A 23319-nucleotide genomic window follows, 5' to 3' on the forward strand; every position below is an offset into this window, starting at 1 on the left:
AGCAACATAGTACACTGTAGAATCTTGTTTTTTTCAACATCATGCTTACATGGCCAACTAAGAGCTGTGTCTGGCTGCAGTGACTCAAAATGATAACACAATATAGTACTGCATATTGTTAGCCCAGGAAAAGACCAAAATTCAAAGCAGGGTTTCTACTGAGTGTGTATTACTTTTTTTCACATCATTGTAAAGTCAGAAATATAAGTTGAACCATTGTTAAGTTGGGGATTGTCTGTAGTTTCCTTTCCCCTCCCCTCTCTACTCTGCTTTCTTCTTTGCTGAAAGGGTCTCACTGTGAAGCCCAGGCCAGGCCTCACCCTCCCAAGTGCTAGCATTATAGATGTGTACCACCATGCCCTGCCTGTTTGTTTATGGTTTTTAGTTGTGCTTACTAGGAGAAGTAGGGAAAGGTACGTCTTTCTGAGGTAAAAGTCCCAAGACTTCATTTTATTTATTGCTGTATTCTTGCTGCCTAGGTCATGTAGTCAGTATTCAGTAAATATTTGTTGAACGAATTCATTACTGATCAGAGTGCTTTGTTAATTTCATATATAAAGTACTTGATTATTTTTTACTATAAAATATCTAAGGAACATTATTTCTCCCCCCTCAGGCCAGATTTATTTTTATCTAATAAATAAGCTGTGATTGCTTAGTCTAATTGATTATTGTTTACATTTTGTCTCATCTTCACTAATCTCTAGCAGAATATAATAAAAATTGGAGAATGTGTTCAGCCTTGAACATTTACATTCTGTGTGCCCAAGTAATACAAAACCCAGCAAGTACTTACTCTTTTCAGTTGTATCATACATTTTTGACAAATGAGTTGTTACAGAGATTAAGTGGGATAGAGGCAATTATGCAATTTATAGTAATTAAACTACTGCTTAGAATTTGGGATATATATAAACAGAGTTTGGGTTGGGGATATAGCTCAGTTGTAGAATACTTGCCTAGTATGTGCACAGCCCTGCGTTTGGTCTTCTGCACTACAAAACAAAAACACAAACAGGGCCTATTTCAAAATTGTTTCTGTTGTGTTTAATTAGTTAGAAGCCTGTTTACCTTTAGAGGTAAACTAAATTCAGAGACTATAAAAATTTCTATGAAAAAAAAATTTCTATGAAGATCAGACTCAGGGAATACTTTCTTTTCTTTGAGCCTGAAAAGATTCTTAATGTGTTCCTGTATTAATTGGTGCTCATACAGGTCCCTTCAATAATCAGGAAATGGCGGAATGGTTTCAGGCAGGCTATTTTACTATGTCTTTGCTGGTGAAGAGAGCATGTGATGAAAGCTTCCAACCTCTTGGTGATATCATGAAAATGTGGGGAAGGGTTCCCTTCTCTCCAGGTCCAGCTCCCCCTCCTCATATGGTGAGTACCTTCCAGCTGGCCTGGAATATATATTAGGTACAGGAACACTTGATTCTCTTAGAAACAAAATCCTTTAGTGTTGCATCTAAGAAGAAAGGAATGGTAGTTTTTTCGAAAGTGACTGAAACAGTTCTGGAAAGTCTGAATGGAAGACTGAATACTGAGCTATATAATGACCTTTTTAGGTTTTTTGTTTTGTTTTTGGCGGTATTGGGGTTTGAGATTAGGGACTTGTGCTTGTCACCTTTCACTTGAGCCATGCCCCCAGTGCCTATACAGTGACTTTTCTGAACCATACCTGTGCCTGGGCAGGCATGTGTGTGTAAATGCACAAATGGAATCCTTCAGTAGCTTTCCAGCAGATGTAGAATGAAGACCACCATCTTAATCCACCTGTTAGGTGGTCTGACTCTTTCCCTTTGAAAGTTCGTATCATAGCTTTTACCCTTAATTTTCTGGTACACTTCAACACATTTGGCCTCCTTGAATTTCCTGTTACCATTAGTTAGAATACATGTTCGCTTCTCACCTCCATTTGCCTCTTATTTTTCTGACTCATAAAAATTCTTAAATTTGAGGCTCACCTTAAAATGAATACCACTAGTGCTTTAGGATATTTTAAGTACTTAAGCCTTTGGCTGGGGAATGCTTCCTCTTGAAGCTGCCCCTTGTCTCTCCCAACAGAGCTCATTTTGGAGGTCTGGAATGTACTTCCCCTTTACATCTGCTGATTGGAATGAGTGGTTACTGGCACAGTTAAAAGTTACTATAATCACACTTTTAGTGTGAACCCTGGATTTCTACAGTAATACCCACTATAGTTGATGACTTAGTCATTAACTATATATTGAGGGTCTGTGCCAGTCCTTTATGGTAGGTTCTCATGAGATGAAGAAGAGTAAATCATGCCCTCTGTTGTCACAGGAATTTGTAGTTAAGCACAGTGGCCCTGATACTTTCCCATGACTCATAGATTCCTAGCTGAGGAGAATTGTTCCTGACATTCTCCTAGCTGTTTAAAATCCAAAGAAAAATGATACTGTGTATTATGGGTGATAGATATCACTTACATACCAAGTTTGGGCCATATTTCCCTTCTCTGAAGTTGAGATAAGGTTTTTGTCTTGCACGTGTCAGGAGCTAAGACTTCTCATTTGGATTTTGGCATGCTTGCCCCAGTCTGTTTCCCAACTTCTGCTATTGGAGCTGAGCCTCAGTTGTATTCACTCAAGGGGAGCACTTGGGAAAGTTCTGCTTCCAGTGAGCTACTATCTTTGCCCTGAGTAGCACTGATAAGAAGTGAGCTTACCTTCGTGATAAATGTTCTTTGAATGGAGGTTTTCATGTAGAAGATTTAGCTGTCCTATAGGAGCTTCTATCATGCAAAATTCCTAACATATAATACTTCCTTACTGCTTTCTGTATTGTTTTGTTTCCCTGATTTCTACATGATCTCCAAATTTACAAGTCACTTTTTACAACTACTGTGCAAATTTTCAGCTGGATGGAGCACAGTTTAGCATTCAGTATGAAGTGTAAGAGTGGAGAACAGCAACCAAACAGGAACCTTAACTCTCCTTAGGGAATCTCTTATAATGTACATACCACCTTATTCCACTAGACGGCATTGTTTAGTTTTTAAAGATGCTAAGAGTTTCTAGTTAAAGGTTTGGGCAAAAGGGTGAGTGGGAGAATGTCTTGAATCATTTTGTTTTCAGATTTTTCATTTTTCAAATCCTTTTCAAAGTGTACTAAGTGACTTTTACGTTCTTTGCAATTTATTTAATGCTGTTTCTTCCCCCACCCCCACCCCCGTCTTTACTCCCAGGGAGAATTGGATCAGGAACGGCTGACCAGGCAACAGGAACTCACTGCCTTATACCAGATGCAGCACCTCCAATACCAGCAGTTCTTAATACAGTAAGAGCAGTAATGCAGTAGGATGTACTGAAGGACAAAGGAGCCTGAGATAGAGTCTGCTCCCAAGTCTCACCTTTACAGTGAGAACTTAAGGCTTCCATGACACTTCAGTAGCCTACTAGTGACATGTTTACCACTCTACACCCTAATTTTAGCCTTAACTTCTTAAATGCCAGAAGTTTTCAGGCGATGACACATAAAGGTGTCTTTAGTTACTAAAGAAAAGCCAACAAAAATTTTAAGAACCAAGTGCCTCTTCAGGGGCTCAGTTTTCAGTGGCACAGAGAAAACACCTAGGCGAGAGAGTGGGAGGACATACTGTTAGGAGTGATGTGGAATGATGGCATAGTCACTCAGATTGTGTTTTACTTTTACTTCCTTCCTTCCTTTCGGAGAAGGATAGGTTCTTGTTGGCTTAGAACTCATGACCCTCCTGCCTCAGCCTCCTGAGTGCTGGGATTGCAGGCCTGTACTACCACTTCCATCTTCTGTAACCCTTTTGTAGAAGTAGTGAGATTTTTCTCTAGTGCATAGGTTGGCAAAGTCTTGTTTTGGTGGCCTGCTGTCTGTTTCTATAAGCAAAGTGGTATTTGCTCACAGACATACATTTTTTCTTTTCTTTTCTTTTTTTTTTTTATTTAAAACCTATTGTCTCTGACTGCTTTTGCCTTACAAAGGCATAATTGAGTAATTGCAACAGAGTCTGTATGGCCTGCAAAGCAGAAAATAATTACTATTACTTTTTGGTCCTTTTAGATGTGGTAGGAAAAAAATTACCTAAAAAATTCTAAGTTGAAACATAAAATTTGTGAATTTTAATAAAAGTGAATTTATTTTTTGCACAAAGTGCCTCATTTGGAAATAGCTGAGGGTATTTGCTATGATGTACATATATACATATGTGTATATATAATGTTTATATATTTATGTGTATGTTTATACATTGTGACATGTGTTCATATATGTGTGTGTTCTATGTGCATTGTGTGTCCTTTTTCACCCAGAAACATACATTTCAGTTAAGTCAGTTTTTTCTGGAGTGAACTATGTGACTATTATTATCACAAAGAATTATAAAATGTATTTGATTGCTATTTCTAATGATGGTTTTGGGGAGGTAATGAGCCGAACTTTTTGTCTTTCAGTATCTCAAGTGAAATAAATGGGAGTAAATAGGTTATACTTTTTTTTTTTTTTTTTTTTAACTTTTTGAAGACAACAATATGCACAGGTTTTGGCTCAACAACAGAAAGCAGCCTTGTCATCCCAGCAGCAGCAACAGTTGGCTCTTCTTCTCCAGCAGTTCCAGGCTCTGAAGATGAGGTTAGTGGTCATTCTATTATGTGCCACCCTGTGTGTGTGCGTGTGTGTGTGTGCATGTGTGTTCTGTGCATGCGTGCTCGTGTGTGTGTGCATGTGTGTCTTGTGTGTGTGCGCACGCGTGTGCGTGTGTGTTCAAGGACGAGAAAAGAGGATATTTGTGATGATGTGCAACAGAATACATACACATAACACACCTGCATGTTGTGTGTAAGAACAATATAATAAAATATATATTAATTTTAAAAAATTAGCTGGGGTTAAGCATTTATTTGGTCTTTTTTTTTACTCATAGAGGATACAGTTTTGAATAATAACCAAATAACAATCATTAAGGTAGGTCTACAGAAAATGCAGTTATGGGGATGGTCTTAAGTTTCTGCCGTTTTTAGATTATCATCCAGGATATTTGCTTTAGCTCCTGAAGATGTGTCAGTTACTGCTTTCAAAACTCTAGTGTTCAATGTAATCAGAGTTACTCACATTTTCTATTTGAGCCTTACCCCATCTGTGTGGCAAGTAGGTAGTGGTGGGCTCTTCATTTTGAAGATACACGAACTGGGACTAAAGGACTTGCTAACCTAATGCATGGAAAACTCCAGAGACAGAACTAAAATGCAAAACTTACGGCTTCTCATTATAGCATGCTGCCTCCATGATTTCATTGAGATAATTTGGGGTTTTTAAGGATAGCAGGTATGGCAATAGAAAAATCAGTTTTTGCTAATACCATAAAGGATCTCACTGTGCCTCATCTTTTCCTCTCTTAACTGCTTTGGTAGTGTTAGGATTTATTTTAAATAATGAAAGAGTTTTCTGGCCATACAGCCTGGAAAATCTACAAATAGTCTAGACATTCCTCTATATTTAATTTCTGCAAGTGACAAGAACACGTTAATTTTTTTATTTCCCTTTTGCAGAATATCTGATCAGAACATCATTCCCTCAGTAACTAGGTCTGTGTCAGTGCCAGATACTGCCTCTATCTGGGAGCTTCAGCCAGCAGCTTCACAGCCCACAGGTAAAACAAAAACTTAGATTTGCCCGTAGTATGCATCCATGGATTTAGAGTGTAGCAATTTTATTAAATGCGCCAGAGATTTGGATCCGTTTTTGTATTGAATTTCAATAAGAAGTTCCATTTTTAATAGAGCTAAGGAAAGGATTGAATGTAAATTCTTGAAAACACACTTACCTGTTTGTTAAAAATTGTTTAGTGTATGTTTCTTGAATTTTTTTGGTTTGGTTCTCTTTTTTTATGCATGCTGCTCTGACAGTGTGGAAAAGGTTTTTTTTTTTTTTGTTCTTGTTTTGTTTTGTTTTTTAAATTGGTGCTGACATTGAACACAGGGCCTTACACATGCTAGTCAAGTGCTCTACCACTGAACAATACCTTCAGCCCTGGAAAAGATTGTTTTTGTTTCTTCAGCCAGTGTTGGGGGAGGTGGTGAGGGAGGAACAAAAGAAGCTTAAGTAAAAACATAAGGAATAGCAATCTTTTGTTTTGAGTTAAACATTGATATGCACTTTAACAACAGATGCTCAGGAATTTTGGGAACAAAAAAGTGTGCTTTGAAGTGAATCCCTCCTTCAATTCTCAGATCTTTTTGCATCAAATTAGATAGTTTGGGGATTGGTTTTTTTTGTTTTGTTTTGTTGTTTTAAATCTTGATAATTAGCGGCACAAGCTCTTCTGTTTCTTAAGGTCTGATACTTGCAGAGATGGAAAGTTTGAAAAATGATCCTTATAAGAGATAATAGTTGGTGTTGAAGATTCTCAGAAACTGTAAAAACTGTTGGTGATGTTTTCTTAGAGCTGTTGAGCCACCAAGCCATGGTGCTCTTAACATTGACCCTGCAGATTATGGTAGAAGGACTGAGTGTCCTCCTTCAAAAACTTCCCATGCTATGTATACATTATTTTTTTTCTTGGTACCTATTTATAGTTAGAATGTTAAAATATTCTCCACTGTTTTGGAAACTCTAAGTACCTTATTAAACAATTTCTGACTTTAGGTTTGTATGCAGTTAAGATCCTTTAAATAACCCATTAATTTTATTCGGACCATATTAATAGTCCGGAAATAGATTATAATTGACATATAGAAAATAGAGAATGCTAAATAGTGGTGTCAAAAAACCTTGCTGGCAATGGATAAATGAATTCAGGAGCTTTTATCTGTTTATTTCCATGTCTGGCCTTGTGCTGCCTTTTAGGTCAGCCAGACCAAATATCTTTTTTGAGACCTGACTAGCCTTTCCAAAGACCTCCCCAGCTCTAGCTATAGTGTACATACTCCCTTTTCTCTCTTTACTAAGAATAACTTTATGTTGTAACCATTTTAAAGTGAATAATTCAGTGGCATTTAATATATTTCCCGTGTGTGACCAACTACTTTTCTGTAGTTGATGTGTAGCAAGAGTCTGTATTGTTATTGGAAATTTATGGATTTTGGAGTCTGATACACTGGAATTGAATTCCTGGTATTGTCACATGCTTGACATGTGCCCTTGGGACTTTTAAAACTAGTTTATTCATCTGTAAAAATGCACATCAACAGATGCCTTTACGAAGTCTTGCATGGATGAAATCAGTTTCCCGGTAAATGCTTCATAATTCCTTTCCTTCCATATGTATTGAAGGATTATTGGTAGAAACTAGAGCCCACTAGCAGTTCAGTCCACTTAAAAGCAAAACAACCAGGCATGGTGACACATGCCTATTACCTCAGCATCAGGAGACTGAGGCAGGAAGACATCAAGTGAGGCCAGTCTGGGATACATAGCAAGACCCTGTCTCAAAAACAAAACTGAACAAAGCAAATACATATTATGGGTCTTGTTCGGTCCCAGAGAATCAGCTTTTTTCATTATGTTCAGGGGTGCGTGACCATCTGTGTAATCTCTCACCACTCTCATTTTTCCTTGTTTACAGTTTGGGAAGGTGGTAGTGTATGGGATCTTCCCCTGGACACCACGACACCAGGCCCTGCCTTAGAACAGCTTCAGCAGCTGGAGAAGGCCAAAGCTGCAAAGGTCTGAAACTCCTCCTTCCGTGGCAGTACACAACTTGTAGCTACAGGACATAAGTGTTTCTGTGTACTCATGTCTCTTTCTCTGGCTAGTTATACTTTTTCCTTTTAGCTTATTGCTATTTAGCTGGCATAGGTACATTCATATCATATCCTTATTGTGCTATCTTCTCCCACATAAAACCTCAAATTAATTAATGAGCAAGTGATTGTTACTTGACACATGAATGATCATGCACATATGTATATTTTAGTTACACTATTCATGGTATGAGCATTTCTTATAAATACTAAGACTGAGAAAATATCTGTACATTGTTAATTAGAATTGCAAAGACCTGAACTAGAGCTGTGGCAATGAGGCTAGTAATTCCTAAGTTAATTCCTAGTAGCTTTACTACATACCTGTCAGAACCTTATAACCACACTGTTAGATCTTCAGTCAGATAATCTTTTGTAAGGCTGAGTTGAAAGGAAAAAAAAAAACACCAGACATATCACCCCTGTACAGTTCTGATGTACTCTCATTTTGGCTACTTTCTGTCCCACATCTATCAGATGGGATATAATGTAGCATGGAGTGACAAGAGTGAGAAGAAAATGCATTTAGTTTAGAAGAGTATAAAACTTTAGAGTGATTATTGTGACATGTCAGAGCTTGTAGTTCACACAGGATTTCAACACAACTTGGAACAGGGTTTGTACCTCCCAGCTTCTCTGATGACATTGGTCAATGCTTTAGGGATGCCCTGGTGCTTGCTTTCAAGTTTCTGAGAATACTCTTGTATAATCCCAGCTAGAGCAGGAGAGAAGGGAGGCAGAAATAAGGGCAAAACGGGAAGAGGAGGAGCGAAAGAGGCAAGAAGAGCTCCGAAGACAACAGGAAGAAATTCTTCGGAGGCAGCAGGAGGAAGAGAGGAAAAGACGGGAAGAAGAAGAGCTTGCCCGAAGGAAACAGGTATATCTCTGGGAACTCCGTCTATAGGAGCAGTTCATGGCAAAGACTTTCGTGACCTGCTTATTTCCATACTGTTGTCAACAAGGGAATAGGTAATAGCAGGATTGGGATTAGAACCTTAGAGGACTCACTTACCTTCAAAAAGAATCTCTTTTTCCACCAACACTCACTGGAGGAGTATTCTTCAGTCTTAGTAAGTGAGTCTTGGAATTGATTTCCTGCATTTTATAAACCAGTTAGATTTCAGAAAGTCGATCTTTTTTTCAGGGTTGGAGGCTAGAATGGGTTCTTGAATTCAGGGCCTCCTGCTTGTCAGGCAGGCACTCTGCCACTTGAGCCATGCCTCAAACCCTTTTGCTTTAGTTACTTTTCAGATACAGTCTCTTGCTTTTTGCCTGGGCTGACCTCATAAACTGTGATTTTCTCATCTACACCTCCTGAGTAGCTGGAATTAGAGGTGTGAGACCCCATGCTCTCAAGAAGGTCTACTCTTAATATTAAAAACACGAGGCTCTGCCGTGCGCTGGTGACTCATGCCTGTAATCCTATCTACTCAGGAGGCAGAGATCAGGAGGATTGTGGTTTGAAGACAGCCGCAGGCAAATAGTTCTTTTAGACCTTATCTCGAAAATAACTAACAGAAAAGGACTGACAGAGTGGCTCAAATGGTACAGTGCCTGCCTAGCAAGCACAAAAGCTCTGAGTTCAAACCCTAGCACCACCAAAAAATAAAGATGAGGACATAGTGTTGGTGCACAGTATTAAATGTTACTTTGCTTTTAAAGCCATGTAGACTTTTTGGAAAAAGGAAAACTTCAGTAACCCTCTTAACCATTTAAGTGACATTACATATGTTCACATTGTTGTGCAATCCTCACCACAGTGCGTTTGCAGAACAACTTCACCTTCCTGAACTGAAATTTCTTCCATCACGGAATCCGTTTTCCCCTTCTCTCAGTCCCTGATAACTACCATACTTTTTCTTGTCTGTATGAATTTGACTACTCTGGGTATCTCATGTAAGTGAAACCATACAATATTTGTCCTTTTGTGGCTGGCTTTTTTCACTTATCCATGTTGTAGCATGTCTTAGAATTTCCTTTGTGTTTAAGGCAGAATAATATTCCATTATATAGCTACCACATTTTTGATTTTCCATTCATCTGTCAGTAGACATTTGGATAACTTCTATCTACATTTTGGGTATTGGGAATAATATTGTTATAAACATGACTATAGAAATATCTGTTTGAGCCATTGCTTTCAGCTCTTTTGGGTATATATCCAGAAGTGGGATTATATGTGAATTTTGTTGTTAAGTTTTTGAAGAACTGCATGGTGTTTTTAAATCGACTACACCATTTTCCATTTCTACTAGCAGTGCACAGGAGTTTCAGTGTCTCCATATCCTTGCCAACACTTGTTACTTTTTTGTTGTTGTGTTTTGTTTTTTTGACAATGGTCTTCCTACTGGGTATGTGTGGTATCTAATTGTTTTGATTCATATTTCCCAAATGATTAGTGATGTTGAGCATCTTTTCACATTCTTCGTTTATTCAAATACACTTTTGAAAAATGTATTTATCTTTGACTAAGATCCCTGCCCTCTATTCTTTCCCTTATGAGCCTTTCCTACTCACTGTGTTAGTGATTAGTATTTCAAAATGGGAAGGCAACTATATATAGCTACCCCTCAGTTTCTGCAGGGGATTGGTTCTAGGACCCTTACAGACACCAAAATTGCAAATGTTCAAATCTCTCATGTAAAATGGTGTATTTGCATATTACCTATTCACATCTTCCTGTATACTTTAAATCACCTCTATATTTGTTATAATGCTTAATACAATGTAAATGGTGCATATGTAGTTTTACTGTATTTTTCTTAGAAATAAAGTGACATAAAAGAGAGTCCATACATGTCCAGTTTAGGTGTGATTTTTGATTGTCAAATACAGTCCATGGTTGGTTGAGCTGATAGGTCAGAGGGCCAACTTTGTGCTTATTTAAGAGATGTATCATTTTTACCTATTGTACTGCTTTTGACATTAATGAATCATATTATCTTTTCATGTCAGATATACATCTACAAATCTATATCGTCATATGTACTATGTGAAATTTCATCCCCTAAATTTCTAATAGTCAGTTCCATATTATTGGATATGAAACTTGTTTGCAGCTTTTCACTTGCTTGGCCCGTTTTTTGGGGGGGGGGTTTATAGATTCCAATTGAAAGAATCTGCTATAGTGTCCCCATAGTCTAGCCTTCATTGCTTATTTCCTGCTTGTTGGTTCCAGGAGGTGCTTTGTGAAGAAAACATGATTAGATTAGAACTACTTATATTTCTTAGCGTTATACTATGTGTCAGTATAAAAGATCTCTAAGAAGTACTGCAATAAAGAAATCCATTTAATTCTGTAGTGCTCAGTGTTCCTTAAATGATTTTGACAATAGAATCCTTTTCTGGGTACTACTTAATAATATTGGTGGAACTTTGTTCTTCAGAACATGTTCTGGGACACACAGCTTTTTTTCAGCACTTCTAACTGGAAGAGCTTATTTTTACCTCACCAGGAATTTTTGGCCGCTATGTTGATTTGACCTCTTTATGCTTTAGGTTTCTAGTTGACTAAAAAATAGGAACTGAAGGTACCAGTAGAGAAACCCCCCAAAACTTGAGTTCTAATTACTCTCCTTAGGGTTAATCAGTAATGTATGTTACTGATATAAAAACCAGGATAGACTAATATTTTAAGTATAATTAATTGTTCAATTTCTTTTTATTATTATTATTATTTTTTGGTGGTGGTGGTACTCGGGTACTCAGGGCTTTACACTTGCTAAGCAGGCACTGTGCTGCTTGAATCATGCCTCCAAGTCCTTTTTGTTTTAGTTATTTTTGAGATAGGGTCTTACTTTATGCTCGGGCTAACCTGGACCATGATCTTCCTCTATATTCACTTTCCACTGTAGGTAGGATGACCAGTGTGAGCCACCATGCCCAGCCTTTTCTGTTTTGTTGGGGTCTTGTGAACTTTTTGCCAGGCTGGCCCTGAACTCCATTTCCCTGATCTTAGCCTCCCATATAGCTTTTTTTTTTTTTTTTTGCAGTACTGGGACTTGAACTCAGGGCCTGCACCTTGAGCCACTCCTCCAGCCCTTTTTTGTGAAGGGGTTTTTCGAGATAGGGGCTCGTGAATTATTTGCTCCAGGCTGGCTTTGAACCATGATCCTCCTGATCTCTGCCTTCTGAGTAGATAGGATTGCATGTGCGAGCCACCAGCAGTCAGCTCCATATAGCTTTTTTTGTTTGTTTTTTACTCTTAATATTCCTACCTCCCCAACTCACATAAATACTTCTTACTCTAAATCCTGGTTTTATATTTATGGAGACTTAGCAGCACATAAGCTATTCCTCTTCAAATTATGATATAGAATTATGATAGACCCAAAGTTTCACATGTACCTCCTCCCACCCTATTTTTTTTTTTTTTTTCCTTCAGGAAGAGGCTCTTCGGCGTCAGAGGGAGCAAGAACTTGCATTAAGGAGACAGCGAGAAGAGGAAGAAAGACAGCAGCAAGAAGAAGCTCTTAGAAGACTGGAGGAAAGAAGAAGAGAAGAGGAAGAAAGGCGGAAGCAGGAAGAATTATTACGCAAGCAGGTGGCCAGCCACATACTCTTTATTTTTTTCCTCTTTTTTTTTTTTTTTTTGCAGTACTGGGATTTGAACTCAGGGCCTATACCTTGAGCTATCCTTGAGTCACTCCACCAGCCCTTTTTTGTGATGAGTATTTTCAAGATAGGGTCTTGGGAACTATTTGCCCAAGCTGGCTTCGAACCGCAATCCTCCTGATCTCTGCCTCCTCAGTAGCTAGGATTACAGGCGTGAGCCACCGGCTGCCAGATCAGATACTCATAATTATTCCTTTGAAGCTAGGAAAAATAGTAATTAGGATATTCATACAGCCTTTCTGAAACTTTTTCAGGTTTGCTGAAAATTACCAAAAAAAAAAAAAAGCTAACTGGTTCTTGTCATTCCTTGATGTTGCTCAGCTATACAGTGAAAAATATAAAAGGTATAGATTTTTTAGTAACTTTCAGACTTGCACAAAATTAACAAAATAGTGTGCATCAAATTCTCGGCTTCAGTAATTTAATGATTTTTGTGTACAGTGTTTGAGAGGAAGGTCTGATTTCATTCTTGTGCATATGAATACCCAGTTTTCCTAGTACCATTTATTGAAGAGACTGTCCTTTTCCCACTTGTGTATTCTTGACATCTTTACTAAAAATGAGTTGACTATAAATGCATGATTTATTTCTGGGTTTTCTATTCTCATGCTTTCTTAGTGGCATGCTTTACACTTAAGTTTTTAATGTTGCCAATGTCCAGCATATCTTCTTTTTAATAAATAGAATTGTATACTTTAACTCTTTTAGTAGAATCTTTATATTCTGAATACATATTATTTGTTAAATACATCTTTTGCATGTACTTTCCTTCAAGCTATGACTTGTCTGTTTTCTTAGTGGCATCTTTTGTTAAGAAGAGACTTAATTTTCATGAAATCTTTTTTGTGGTGCTGGGGATTGACCAGGGTCTTGAACGTGCTAGGCACATGTTTTATCACGGAGCTAGTGCAGTTTTTTTAATTTTCTTTTTGTTTTGTTTACTTTCCATAAAAATCTTGGCTTTCCTGAAGGACCACTAAATTATGACCTGTATTTTTTTTTTTTGATAGCATAAAGCAGTAAATTTGAATTGGTAGTTTTGGGTTTCTTGGTTGTGTTTGGTGTGAGGAACAGGTTGGTTCAGAACCAGTTTTTGTAGAGTCTCTGTTTTTGCCATTGAAAAATCTTTGATGCTTTTGTCACAATCCTAAATACAGTTCTTCTCCTAGACTCTTCTGTTCCATTGATCAGCTTGTCTTTCAACAAGTAATGCACTAACTTACTGTAGCTTTATTGCAAGTCTTAAAAGTCATCCAGCATCTTCCCACTTTGTTCTTTTATCAAAGACTGCTTGACTATCTTAGGGCTTTTGCCTTTTCATTAAAATTTAAATTCATCTTCTTAATTTTTGTAGAAATAAGAGCCTATTGTGATTAGGATTGCTTTAGATGTATATTGATTCTTATAATCAGTGACCATGGTTATATCCATGTTCTCCTTAATTTTTCTCCATAACATTCTGTTTGCATTATAGAGGTCATGCACATCTTTTGTTAAATTTATTGAGCATTTCATTTTTTATGCTGCTGTTACTGGAATTTTAAAAACTTTTCTGGACTGGGTTTATAGCCATTTACCTCACAAGCATGAGGCCCTGAGTTAATCCCCAGTTATGGGGTGGGGATTGGGGGGGATTGTTTTCCACTTGTTTGTTGCTGCTATTAAAAAATGCACTTGTAGGGCTGGGATGTAGCTCGGTGATACAGCGCTTGCCTAGCATGCGTGAGGCCCTGGGTTCGATCCCAGCACCAAAAAAGACAAAAAAAAACAAAAGCACTTGTTTTCCATATATTGGTCTTGTGTCTTCAGACCGTATAAAAACTTATTACTTCTAATACTATTTCAGATACCATTTTAGTTGATGCCTTAGAATTTACTATGTAAACAATTTTCTCTTTGATTTAATATGAATAATTTTATTTCTTTTTTTCCAGTCTTGGATAATTGTTAAAATAGACAATGAATAGCCTTGTTCCTAATTTTAGGAAGAAAATGTTCAGTGTTTCAACATTAAATATATTGTAAGTTTTGCGGCCAGGGGGTTGGGGGATGGGGGAGGATCATACAAGCATTGTTGCCTAGTGGTAGAACATGCACTTAAGGCCCAAGGCCCTGGGTTGAGTCCCCAGTAACACCCCACTACACACATCCCAAATGTTGTAGGTTCCCATAGTTTGTTGAAAAATTTTCATGGATATTAAACTTTTTAAATGCTTTATTTGCTTTTATTGATGACAGTTTAGTTTTCTCATTTATTCTGTTCATATTCTGTTATACTGACTGAGTTTTTAATGTTAAACCAACTTTGTGTTCCTGGATTACACCCTAATTAATATGTTTGCCTAATTTGTTACTATATTTAGGATATTTGCATCTTTGTTCATGAGAAATATTGCTCTGTAATTTTGTGTGTGTCATATTTTGGTGTTAGGCTTGTGCTATTTAGAGAAACTAGAAAATGATACTTTCTTCCACTATTTTATGAAAAATGTTTCAGTAAGATTGGCATTAGTTCTTTATTTGATAGGGTTCACCATTGAAACCATCTGATCCTAGAATTTTCTTTGTAGAGTGGCTTTTTTTTTGGTACTGTGCCTTGAACTCAGGGCCTATACTGAACCTTGATCCTCCTGATCTCTGCCTCCTGAGTAGCTAGGATTACAGGTGTGAGCCAATAGCACCCATCTTGTGTCATTAATATTTATAACTTTTGCTTTCTGGCATAGTTGCCAAGTTCAGTATTCATTGGTAATCCTTTTCTATTTATATTTGTATAATCTATACAGCAGTGGTCCTTTGATTCCTTATATTGGTTTGTGGAGTTTTCTTTTTTTTAATCAGTCTTGCCAATTTATCAAGTTCTATCAGTGTTTTGAAAGAACCAACTTTTGGGTTTGATGATTTTCTCCTGTAGGCACTGTTACTTTATCTACTGACTTTCAGTTTAATTTGCTCATCTTAACATAGAAATTTAGATAATTTTAAACTTTTTTTCTTATAAATCATGTAAAGGAACAATTTCCCTCTAAGCACTGGTTTAGCTACATCTCACAATTATTTTCATTAGAATTTAAAATATTTTCTGATTTTTCTTGTGATTTCTGCTTTGACCTGTGGGTTATTATATAAAATAGTTACTTAATTTTCAAGTATGTAGTTACTTAATTTCCAAGTATTTAGGAGCCTTTCTTGGTAATCTTATTTGTATTTATTTCTAACTTAACTGTATTGTCTTCAGGAACATACAGTCTATAAGATCAAGTTTTAAGTTTATTGACTCATTTTTTTGATTTAACATATGGTGTATCTTGGTGAACATTCCATGTGCATTTATATAGAATGCTTATTCCTCAGTTGTTCAGTGTGGTGTTCTGTGAATAAGAGGTCAAGATGATTGATAGCATTCAAATATTTAATATTCTATTGTTTTTACTTGTTTTTATTAGTGCCAAGAGAGGGATGTTAAGATCTCAGATTGTGTTTTATGTGTCCATTAGTTTTGCTAGTATTAGCTCTCATGTCTTTGTAAGGTCGGTTATTAGTTGCATCTATTACTCTTCTGTCTCCTTGATGAACCTTTTACTGTTTTATGTATATATTTGGTTTTTGGTTGTTTTGAGACAGGATCTATGGTAGCCCAGGCTGCCTATTTAAGATCCTCCTGCCTTAGCCTCCCAAGTGGTAGGATTATGGGTGTGTGCCACCATGTCCACTTTTAATGTCATGAAATGCTCTTATCTTTAGTTGTAGTCTTCAACTTAAAGTCTGTTCAGGTTTGGGGGTGAGGGTCATCTCTTGTGTGACTCCATTCTTTCTACATTTATGGCTACTCTTCTATTCCAGTACTTTGGTCTTTGCCATCTCAAGCTAGCTAATAAAGCCCTTTGTGAATTGAGGAGTGCAGTGGTTACAAACATTACATTTAGTTATTTGTTCATTTATTTTGTGGTACTAGGGATTTAACCCAGTACCTCATATATGCCAGACAAGTGCTCTATCACTGAGCTACACTCCTAGCTTTCATTTGGTCTTCGAGACAGGATCTCACTGGGGTAGCTCGGGCTGGCCTCAAACTTACTATGTAGCTCAAGCAGTTCTCAAACACTGGATCCTCCCGCCCAGCCCCTAGACTCTTGGAATTACAGGCGTGTACCACCACTCCTAGCCACATTTTGTTTTTTTTTTAAAGATAGACTCTTGTTTCTTTCTGGTATTCCAGAGTTTTTAAATTTGTTTTTTTATTTAAAATTTTGTTAAGCTTTTATATCACATGTGAGACAGTTGGTCCAATTGTCATACTCTGCCATTAAAGGAAGCCAACATTTTAGTCTAAAGTTTAAGAACATGGGTAGATCTGTTTTTTTTTTTGATTGGTAAACTTTATTTTTAGAACAGTTTCAGATTTTCAGCTAATTTGGGAAAATAATATAGAGAGCTCCTACATGCCCCTTGCATATAGTTTCCCTTGTTTTTAATATCTTACATTAGTATGGTTCATTCGTTACAAGGAAATCAGTTAATTATTATTAACTAAAGTCCATTGTTTATTCAGACTTTCTAAGATTTTTCTCTAACATCTTTTCCAGGATTTTAGTACAGTGAACTCTCATGTCTCCTGGGACCCTTCTTAGTGTGACAGCTTCTCAGACTTAAAAAAAAAAAAACAAACCAGAAAAAACTTTTTTTAATGTGTTGGAAATTGAATCTAGGCCTTGTTATTCTAAATTTGTGTGTGTGATTTACCCTGAGTAGCCACACTCCATAGCCCCTTTCTTTGTTTTTGATGACTTTGATAATTTTAAGGAATACTGGTCAGTATCTTATAGGGTTTCTCTCTATTGAATTTGTCTGAAGTTTTTCTCATAAATAGACTGGGTTGTAGGCATTTAGGAGGAAGACAATAGAGGCAAAGTGGTATTTTCATCACATATCAAGGGTATATATTATCAATGTGATTTAGAACTGTTAATGTAAACTTTGATCACTTGGCCAAGACAGTGTTTGTTAGGTTTTTCTACTCTTAAGTTTCTCCTTAGAAATGATTCTTTGGAAGTCATTATGTATAGTCCTTACTTAAGGATATGAATTTTTTTTGTTTCTTGGTTGACACGTTTTGTTTCTTGGTGACTTGCTTTTACCCAGGTTCTAAATTAAAACTCTTTCATAAACCAAAATTCTGTTAGTGAATAGCTTTTCAGTTAGTGTGTGTATTGACTCATTTTACCTATTAACTAATTTAGTCTGTGTACTCTATGCCAGTTATTTTGCTTGTTTTCTGGTGGAGTATAAGACTGGTTTTCTTTGTTTTTTCTTTTTTTCTTTTGGACTTTGATGGTCTTGCTAGGTAGCCCAGACTGGTCTGGAACTCACTTCGCTGGCCTCAAACTCATGATCCTGTTGCCTTAGCCTCCTCAGTACTGGAATTACAGATGTGTATCACCATGCCCAGAGAGTATGTCTTTTTACGAAATTGTTTCTGTCTTTAAGAAACTCACATAAAAAGAGTAAAAAAAAGAAGAAAAAAATCAACAACAACAGAAAAGAAACTCACTTACTTATGTGGGTGATGAATATGCAAGAAGTGATTGCTAGAATTTGGATACATTCAGTTGCAAAACAAACCTGAAGGTGGCTCAGACAGTAGATGAGATTGTTGCCTCACTTACCAAGGAGCTCTGTCTGTAATCTTTTATACTCTCAGAGATTTAGTGATACCATTGGATTCAGATCCTTTGCATACTTCTGCTGTACCATTTCTTTGTGTGTTGAGGTTTGAATTTATTTCATGATTAAGAAAATTTCAGATATCACACCTTTATACAACCTCTGTCCAAAAAAAAAGGAGTGTTTGTTCACTAATCTTTTACTCCTTTTGTCTGGAAAGAATGTCTCTTTCAGAAGTTTGCTAGCAAATGTCACTATGGCCTAGATAAGATTCCATGGCTGTTCTTAGTCACATTGGGAGCTTTAAAGCAAAATCTGGTATTTTTAAATCTCTAATGTGGCAGGAAAACTTTTTCTGCAAGAAAGAAGGCTTAAAGGAGCTGTTTGCTAGGTAGAAATAGAAACTACTTCAGGAAGCCTGGGAGCAGGTCCCCCTGGCACCATAGGGGAAATGAACAAGGGGTGTTTGGGCATTGTCAAAGGCAAAGAGGAAATCTGCTTTCCCAAGACCTGAGAGTCCTCTTAGGGGACTCACAGGGAAGAGCATGTCATCTGGGTGAGACAGAAAATTGCAGACACAGTGAAAATACTTACAGAAGTGAGAAGATTTCGAATAGCAAAATGAGTTCTGGTTGGAATCAGTGGTCTTGAATAGTTGCTTTGGTTCTAGACCTGACTCAGGCTTTCATGGTAATCAGTGTCGTTGCCGAGTGTTGGTTGCTCATCGCATAGCACCCAGAAAAGCTTGCTTAGTCTGCAATGTTAAAGTAGCATGTTAGGAGACTTTCTTGCAGCTGGTGGGGGTCAGTTTTTTAGATCAGCGTTTTTACCACAGAACTTAAAAGTGACAGTTCTGTAATCCATTAGAGTTGTACCCTGGAGTACATCATATTTATACATAACCACTATAAATATGTTTTAAAAGAAAAGTCACTTCTGTTACGTGTTATATATCCACTTTCTCTGTCATTTCTTTTTTGGTGGGACTGAGGTTTGAGTTCAAGGCTTCACACTCGTAAAGCAGGTGCTCTACTGCTTGAGCCATGCGTCCAGCCCATTTTTCTCTGGTTATTTTGGAAATGAGGTCTTATGAACTGTTTGTTTGGGCTGGCCTCAATCCTCAATCCTCCAGATTTTAGCCTCCCAAATAGATAGGAGTACAGGTGTGAGTCACTGGTGCCTGGCCTCTCTATCATTTCTATTTGGCATTTGATAGAAGCCTTCATAAGTGATTCAGACTTTTTCCCTACAATTAATAAAATCTTTTTCTCTTTAATTTTTTCTTCTGGAAAGGAAGAGGAGGCTGCCAAATGGGCCCGGGAAGAAGAAGAAGCCCAACGTCGATTAGAAGAGAACCGGCTGCGAATGGAAGAGGAAGCAGCCAGACTCCGGCACGAGGAGGAGGAGCGGAAGAGGAAAGAGCTGGAGTTACAGCGGCAGAAGGAGGTGATGCGCCAGAGGCAGCAGCAGCAAGAGGCCCTCCGGAGGCTGCAGCAGCAGCAGCAGCAGCAGCAGCTGGCACAGATGAAGGTATAGCACTAGACACAACCATAGGAGCCACTCACTGACATGTTTTAGTGAGGCAGATGGCTGGCAGTGTTGGTAGCAGAAAAACTGCTTATCATTAAATACAACGATATGTGAATCATCAACAAAATAGAACATGATGTATGTGCTTTCTGTTAGGCATTTAAGTAAGAGAGGCATACACAGAATAGGATGAGACGTGAGCAGTGATGCAGGCTTAAACAAGACGACGGTCTGTTCAGTTCATACATTTAATGGGGCTCCATGATTGTTAGAGCACCTTTTCTGTACCAGTTAGCACTGCTAAAACAAAAGAAAAAGCCTGTTGCTCTCTGAGAGCTCACAGACTTGCAAGAGCAGTAGATAGACATATCAGCATCTGGATGTGTAAAAGGGAACCAGAAGATAGGGCTTGAAATACAGTTGGAGATGGTGGCTTATTGGAAGTTGGATTAAGAGGTGATAATATACAAAGTGTTGTTTTAAGAGGATTCAGAACATTGTTTGAGTGAAGGAAAAAGTGAAGAATAGGAACCCAGTAAACGGTGATGGTGGTAGTAAGGACAAGTAGGGAGGGCCAAAGGGAGAGAACTGGCCTGGTGTAGTTAGTTAGCAAGCCTGAATTTGCTGACTTCCTAGACCTGAGGGACAAAGGGAGAAGCTGGTGTGCCACACCAAGCCTTTGTTGAATGGAAACATAACAGGATTGCTTATGAAACCCAGTGGTTGGGAAAGGAAGATTAGTTTTTGGCAGGTTCCGTATAACTCCATGCAAGCTTTGCAGTTAGTGATGAGGCTTAGTCTCCCCAGTCTTCAAGGAACTCACAGGATAAAGAACTGTGAAGATGGGAGCAGGGGGCAGGAGGGAGAAATGACCCAAACAATGTATGCACATGTGAATAAATGAGTAATAATTATAAAAAAAAAGATCTGTGAAGATGAATTGAGAATACAGTGTGGTGAGTATAGAGGTTGAGGTGACATTAGGAAGTAGTTCTCAGAGTCAAGTGACCTGGGAAGTCATGAAACATACAAAGTCTCCATACCTACAGAGTTCAAACCTGTATGAGTAGAACCCAGTAAACTGTGTTTGGACAGACTCTCCAAAGGATTCTGATGCTGGTTAAAATCTGAGACTTAAGTGTCTATCAGGGACATTTAAGTTGAATTGGCAGTTTGGTGGTTAAGAAGTTATGAAAGAGGCATCATGGAGTGAGCAAAGGTATGAAGTTTAGAAACACTGTGGAACATTTGGGAAGATTTAAAAAGCAGGTTCCTGTTGCCAGAGTGTGAGGTATGAGATAAGTACAGGCAGGGTTATCTAAACCCTGTTAAAGAATTAGAACTTAAAAATATGCACAACACAGGCAGTAACACTAGCAATTTGTAGGAGAGCCAAATGGAAGATGGACTTAAAGGAAATAAAACTGAAGATTAGCAGACCAGTAGTCATACAGAGAAGGCTTAACCAAAGCCTAAGCCTAGTGGGGGAGAGGGGGAGCAGGGAGATACCACTAATTACTGAGTGAGTGTTTTATGTCAGGCACCATACCAGCAGCTTTCCATAAGTTAAATTGTTTAGTCTTCACAATACAGTCTTATACAATAGCTTTCCATAAGTTACATTGCTTAGTCTTTACAATACCTTCTTACAAAGCATAGATATTGATGCCTATATTTTACCAAAAAGGGTCAGCACTGAGAATAATGCTGAGTCCTTGGTTCTGAGCTAAGAGTTGGGAGTAGATGTATTTGACTCCACAGCCATGAAAAAGACCTTTTTAAGAGGCCATATCACTGGATGTAGTGACTGATCAAAATATGGACTGAGAGAGAAAACAAAGACATTAGTACTTTCTAGATCTGACGTGTCTGGTTTTTGCTCCTTATCCTCCAGTAAAGACTAGAGGTATTTTATAGATAAACATTTTGAGTGAAGATAAAGAGATCAAGATGGTTATGAGGGATTGCCAAATGAGGAAAATCAGTTTTTTAAAACAGCTATACTGAGATAGTTCATGTATTATATAATTCAAGTTATAGTGTATATGATTCATTGGGTTTTAGTGTACTCACAGGTATGTACAGCCATCAGTATACTTGATTTTTAGAATATTTTCATCATTCCTCTTCCCCTTACAGAAACCCTGTATCTTTTGGCATCCACACTCTGCTCTCTCTCCTCTACCTGTGTAGAGTGGCCGTTCCTGGATACTCCATACAAGTGGAATCATGCACTGTTTGTTCTTTTGTGATTTCTTTCATGTGGCGAATGTTTTCAAGGTTTACCCATGCTGTAACCTGTGTTAGTGCTTCATTCCATTTTATCACTGATAAATACTCCATTGTATGGATGTGCATACATTCAGCAATTTGGACATTTGAGCTGTTTCCGCCTTTGGTTTTCATGCTTAATGCTGTTGTAAATGTAAATATAAATATATATATATATATATATATATATGCGCCTTTGTGTGGGTATGTTTTCATTTCATTTTTCTTAGGTATAAACCTAGAAATGGAATTTTTGAGTCACGTGGTAACTGTTTTGAACATTTTGAGGAAACTCCCAGGCTGTTTTCCAGAGTCGCTGCACCATCCTACATTCCTGCTGGCAGTGTGTGAGGTTTTTAGTCTGCATTACCCCAGAGAGAAGGCCCACAAAATAGAGTATATATTTTGTGCGTGTATACATTGTGTGTGTGTTTGTATGTGAGGGGGAGAGAGAATAAACACATTTTGTTGCAACAATGAGAAGAATCTCAGAGATGTCCCAGGGGGAACTTGGCCATTTCTGGAGACAGTACCTTGCTTTTTGACCTCTTGCTGAAGAGGTCTGGGGATTGTTTCTGATTGTAATGGAATGATGCATCCACTGGGATCTCAGCCAACATCTGTGACTACTGGCAGCTAGGCTATATCAGACTTGCAAAGATCATGCAGATTCTCTGGCCTCACCTTTGGATCTTCTGTGTGATTCAGTGTGGTAGAATCAGGGCATCTATATCTTTATAACTGCCTTTGGGAAATGCTACCAGGTTTGAGATCTGCTGCCTGACTTTATCTTACAGTGCATTCCAAATGTGTCATTTCCTATGAAGAGTTTGGTTTTGCTCAATTTCATCTACATAATCCCCACCCTCCTTTGCTCTGTTAGGCTCTGTCTGGGCCTCTCCCTTACCCCATTGCAGGGGCATTTTAAGAAAAATGCTGTATTTAAGAAAAATGGCATATTGGGCAAAAAATGTTAAGGGTTGATTATGTTGAGCAGTGTTGAGAACATCCATTTGCTGTTTGGCAATATTGACAACATTTAAACACCCTCTCAGTTGCACCCTTAACTACTTCTGCTGTTGGTTCATTCTTTATTGGGACAGTTTGGCATTTTGTTTGTTTTGATCTGTGCTCATACATTGTTTTTATTAAGCGTATTTAAAAAGTCTGGTTAGAATTGATTTTCATTGTTTTTATTTGTTTGAGCCATAAGATGCCCCTAAATTAAAGTCTATCATTTTCTGGCCAAGATGGGCAAAGAAGTCTCTGTTACCAGACTTTGAAATTTTAAGTTTTCAAGACCCACATATTTATATTATTTTAGTCAATAATTTTAAAGAATAGGAAAAATAGAGTTGTTGATTAAAAACAGTTTAATTGGGGCTGGAGGTGTGGCTCAAGTGGTAGAGGTGTGGCCTAGCAAGTGCAAACCCCAGTACCAAAGAAAAAAGCTTAATTTTCATAACTAGAGCTATAGCCTGGTTAACAGTGACTTTCATTCATAA

At 37.7% G+C, this 23319-nt stretch overlaps 1 protein-coding gene across 6 annotated transcripts in view; it reads left to right on the forward strand.

Annotated features, from left to right (window-relative positions):
* The window catches only part of Gigyf2 (GRB10 interacting GYF protein 2), a 128499-nt gene that overhangs the window by 90667 nt on the left and 14513 nt on the right, over positions 1-23319 (forward strand). For all 6 annotated transcript variants that reach the window (XM_074072008.1, XM_074072010.1, XM_074072011.1 and 3 more), the window contains 8 exons: positions 1216-1382; positions 3211-3302; positions 4518-4625; positions 5543-5643; positions 7558-7658; positions 8451-8612; positions 12120-12278; positions 19307-19543. In XM_074072008.1, the coding sequence (XP_073928109.1) occupies positions 1216-1382; positions 3211-3302; positions 4518-4625; positions 5543-5643; positions 7558-7658; positions 8451-8612; positions 12120-12278; positions 19307-19543 (1127 nt within the window). The remainder of the gene's footprint in view (positions 1-1215; positions 1383-3210; positions 3303-4517; positions 4626-5542; positions 5644-7557; positions 7659-8450; positions 8613-12119; positions 12279-19306; positions 19544-23319) is intronic.

This window comes from Castor canadensis, chromosome 4 (assembly GCF_047511655.1).
Source record: "Castor canadensis chromosome 4, mCasCan1.hap1v2, whole genome shotgun sequence".
Lineage (NCBI taxonomy): Eukaryota > Metazoa > Chordata > Mammalia > Rodentia > Castoridae > Castor > Castor canadensis.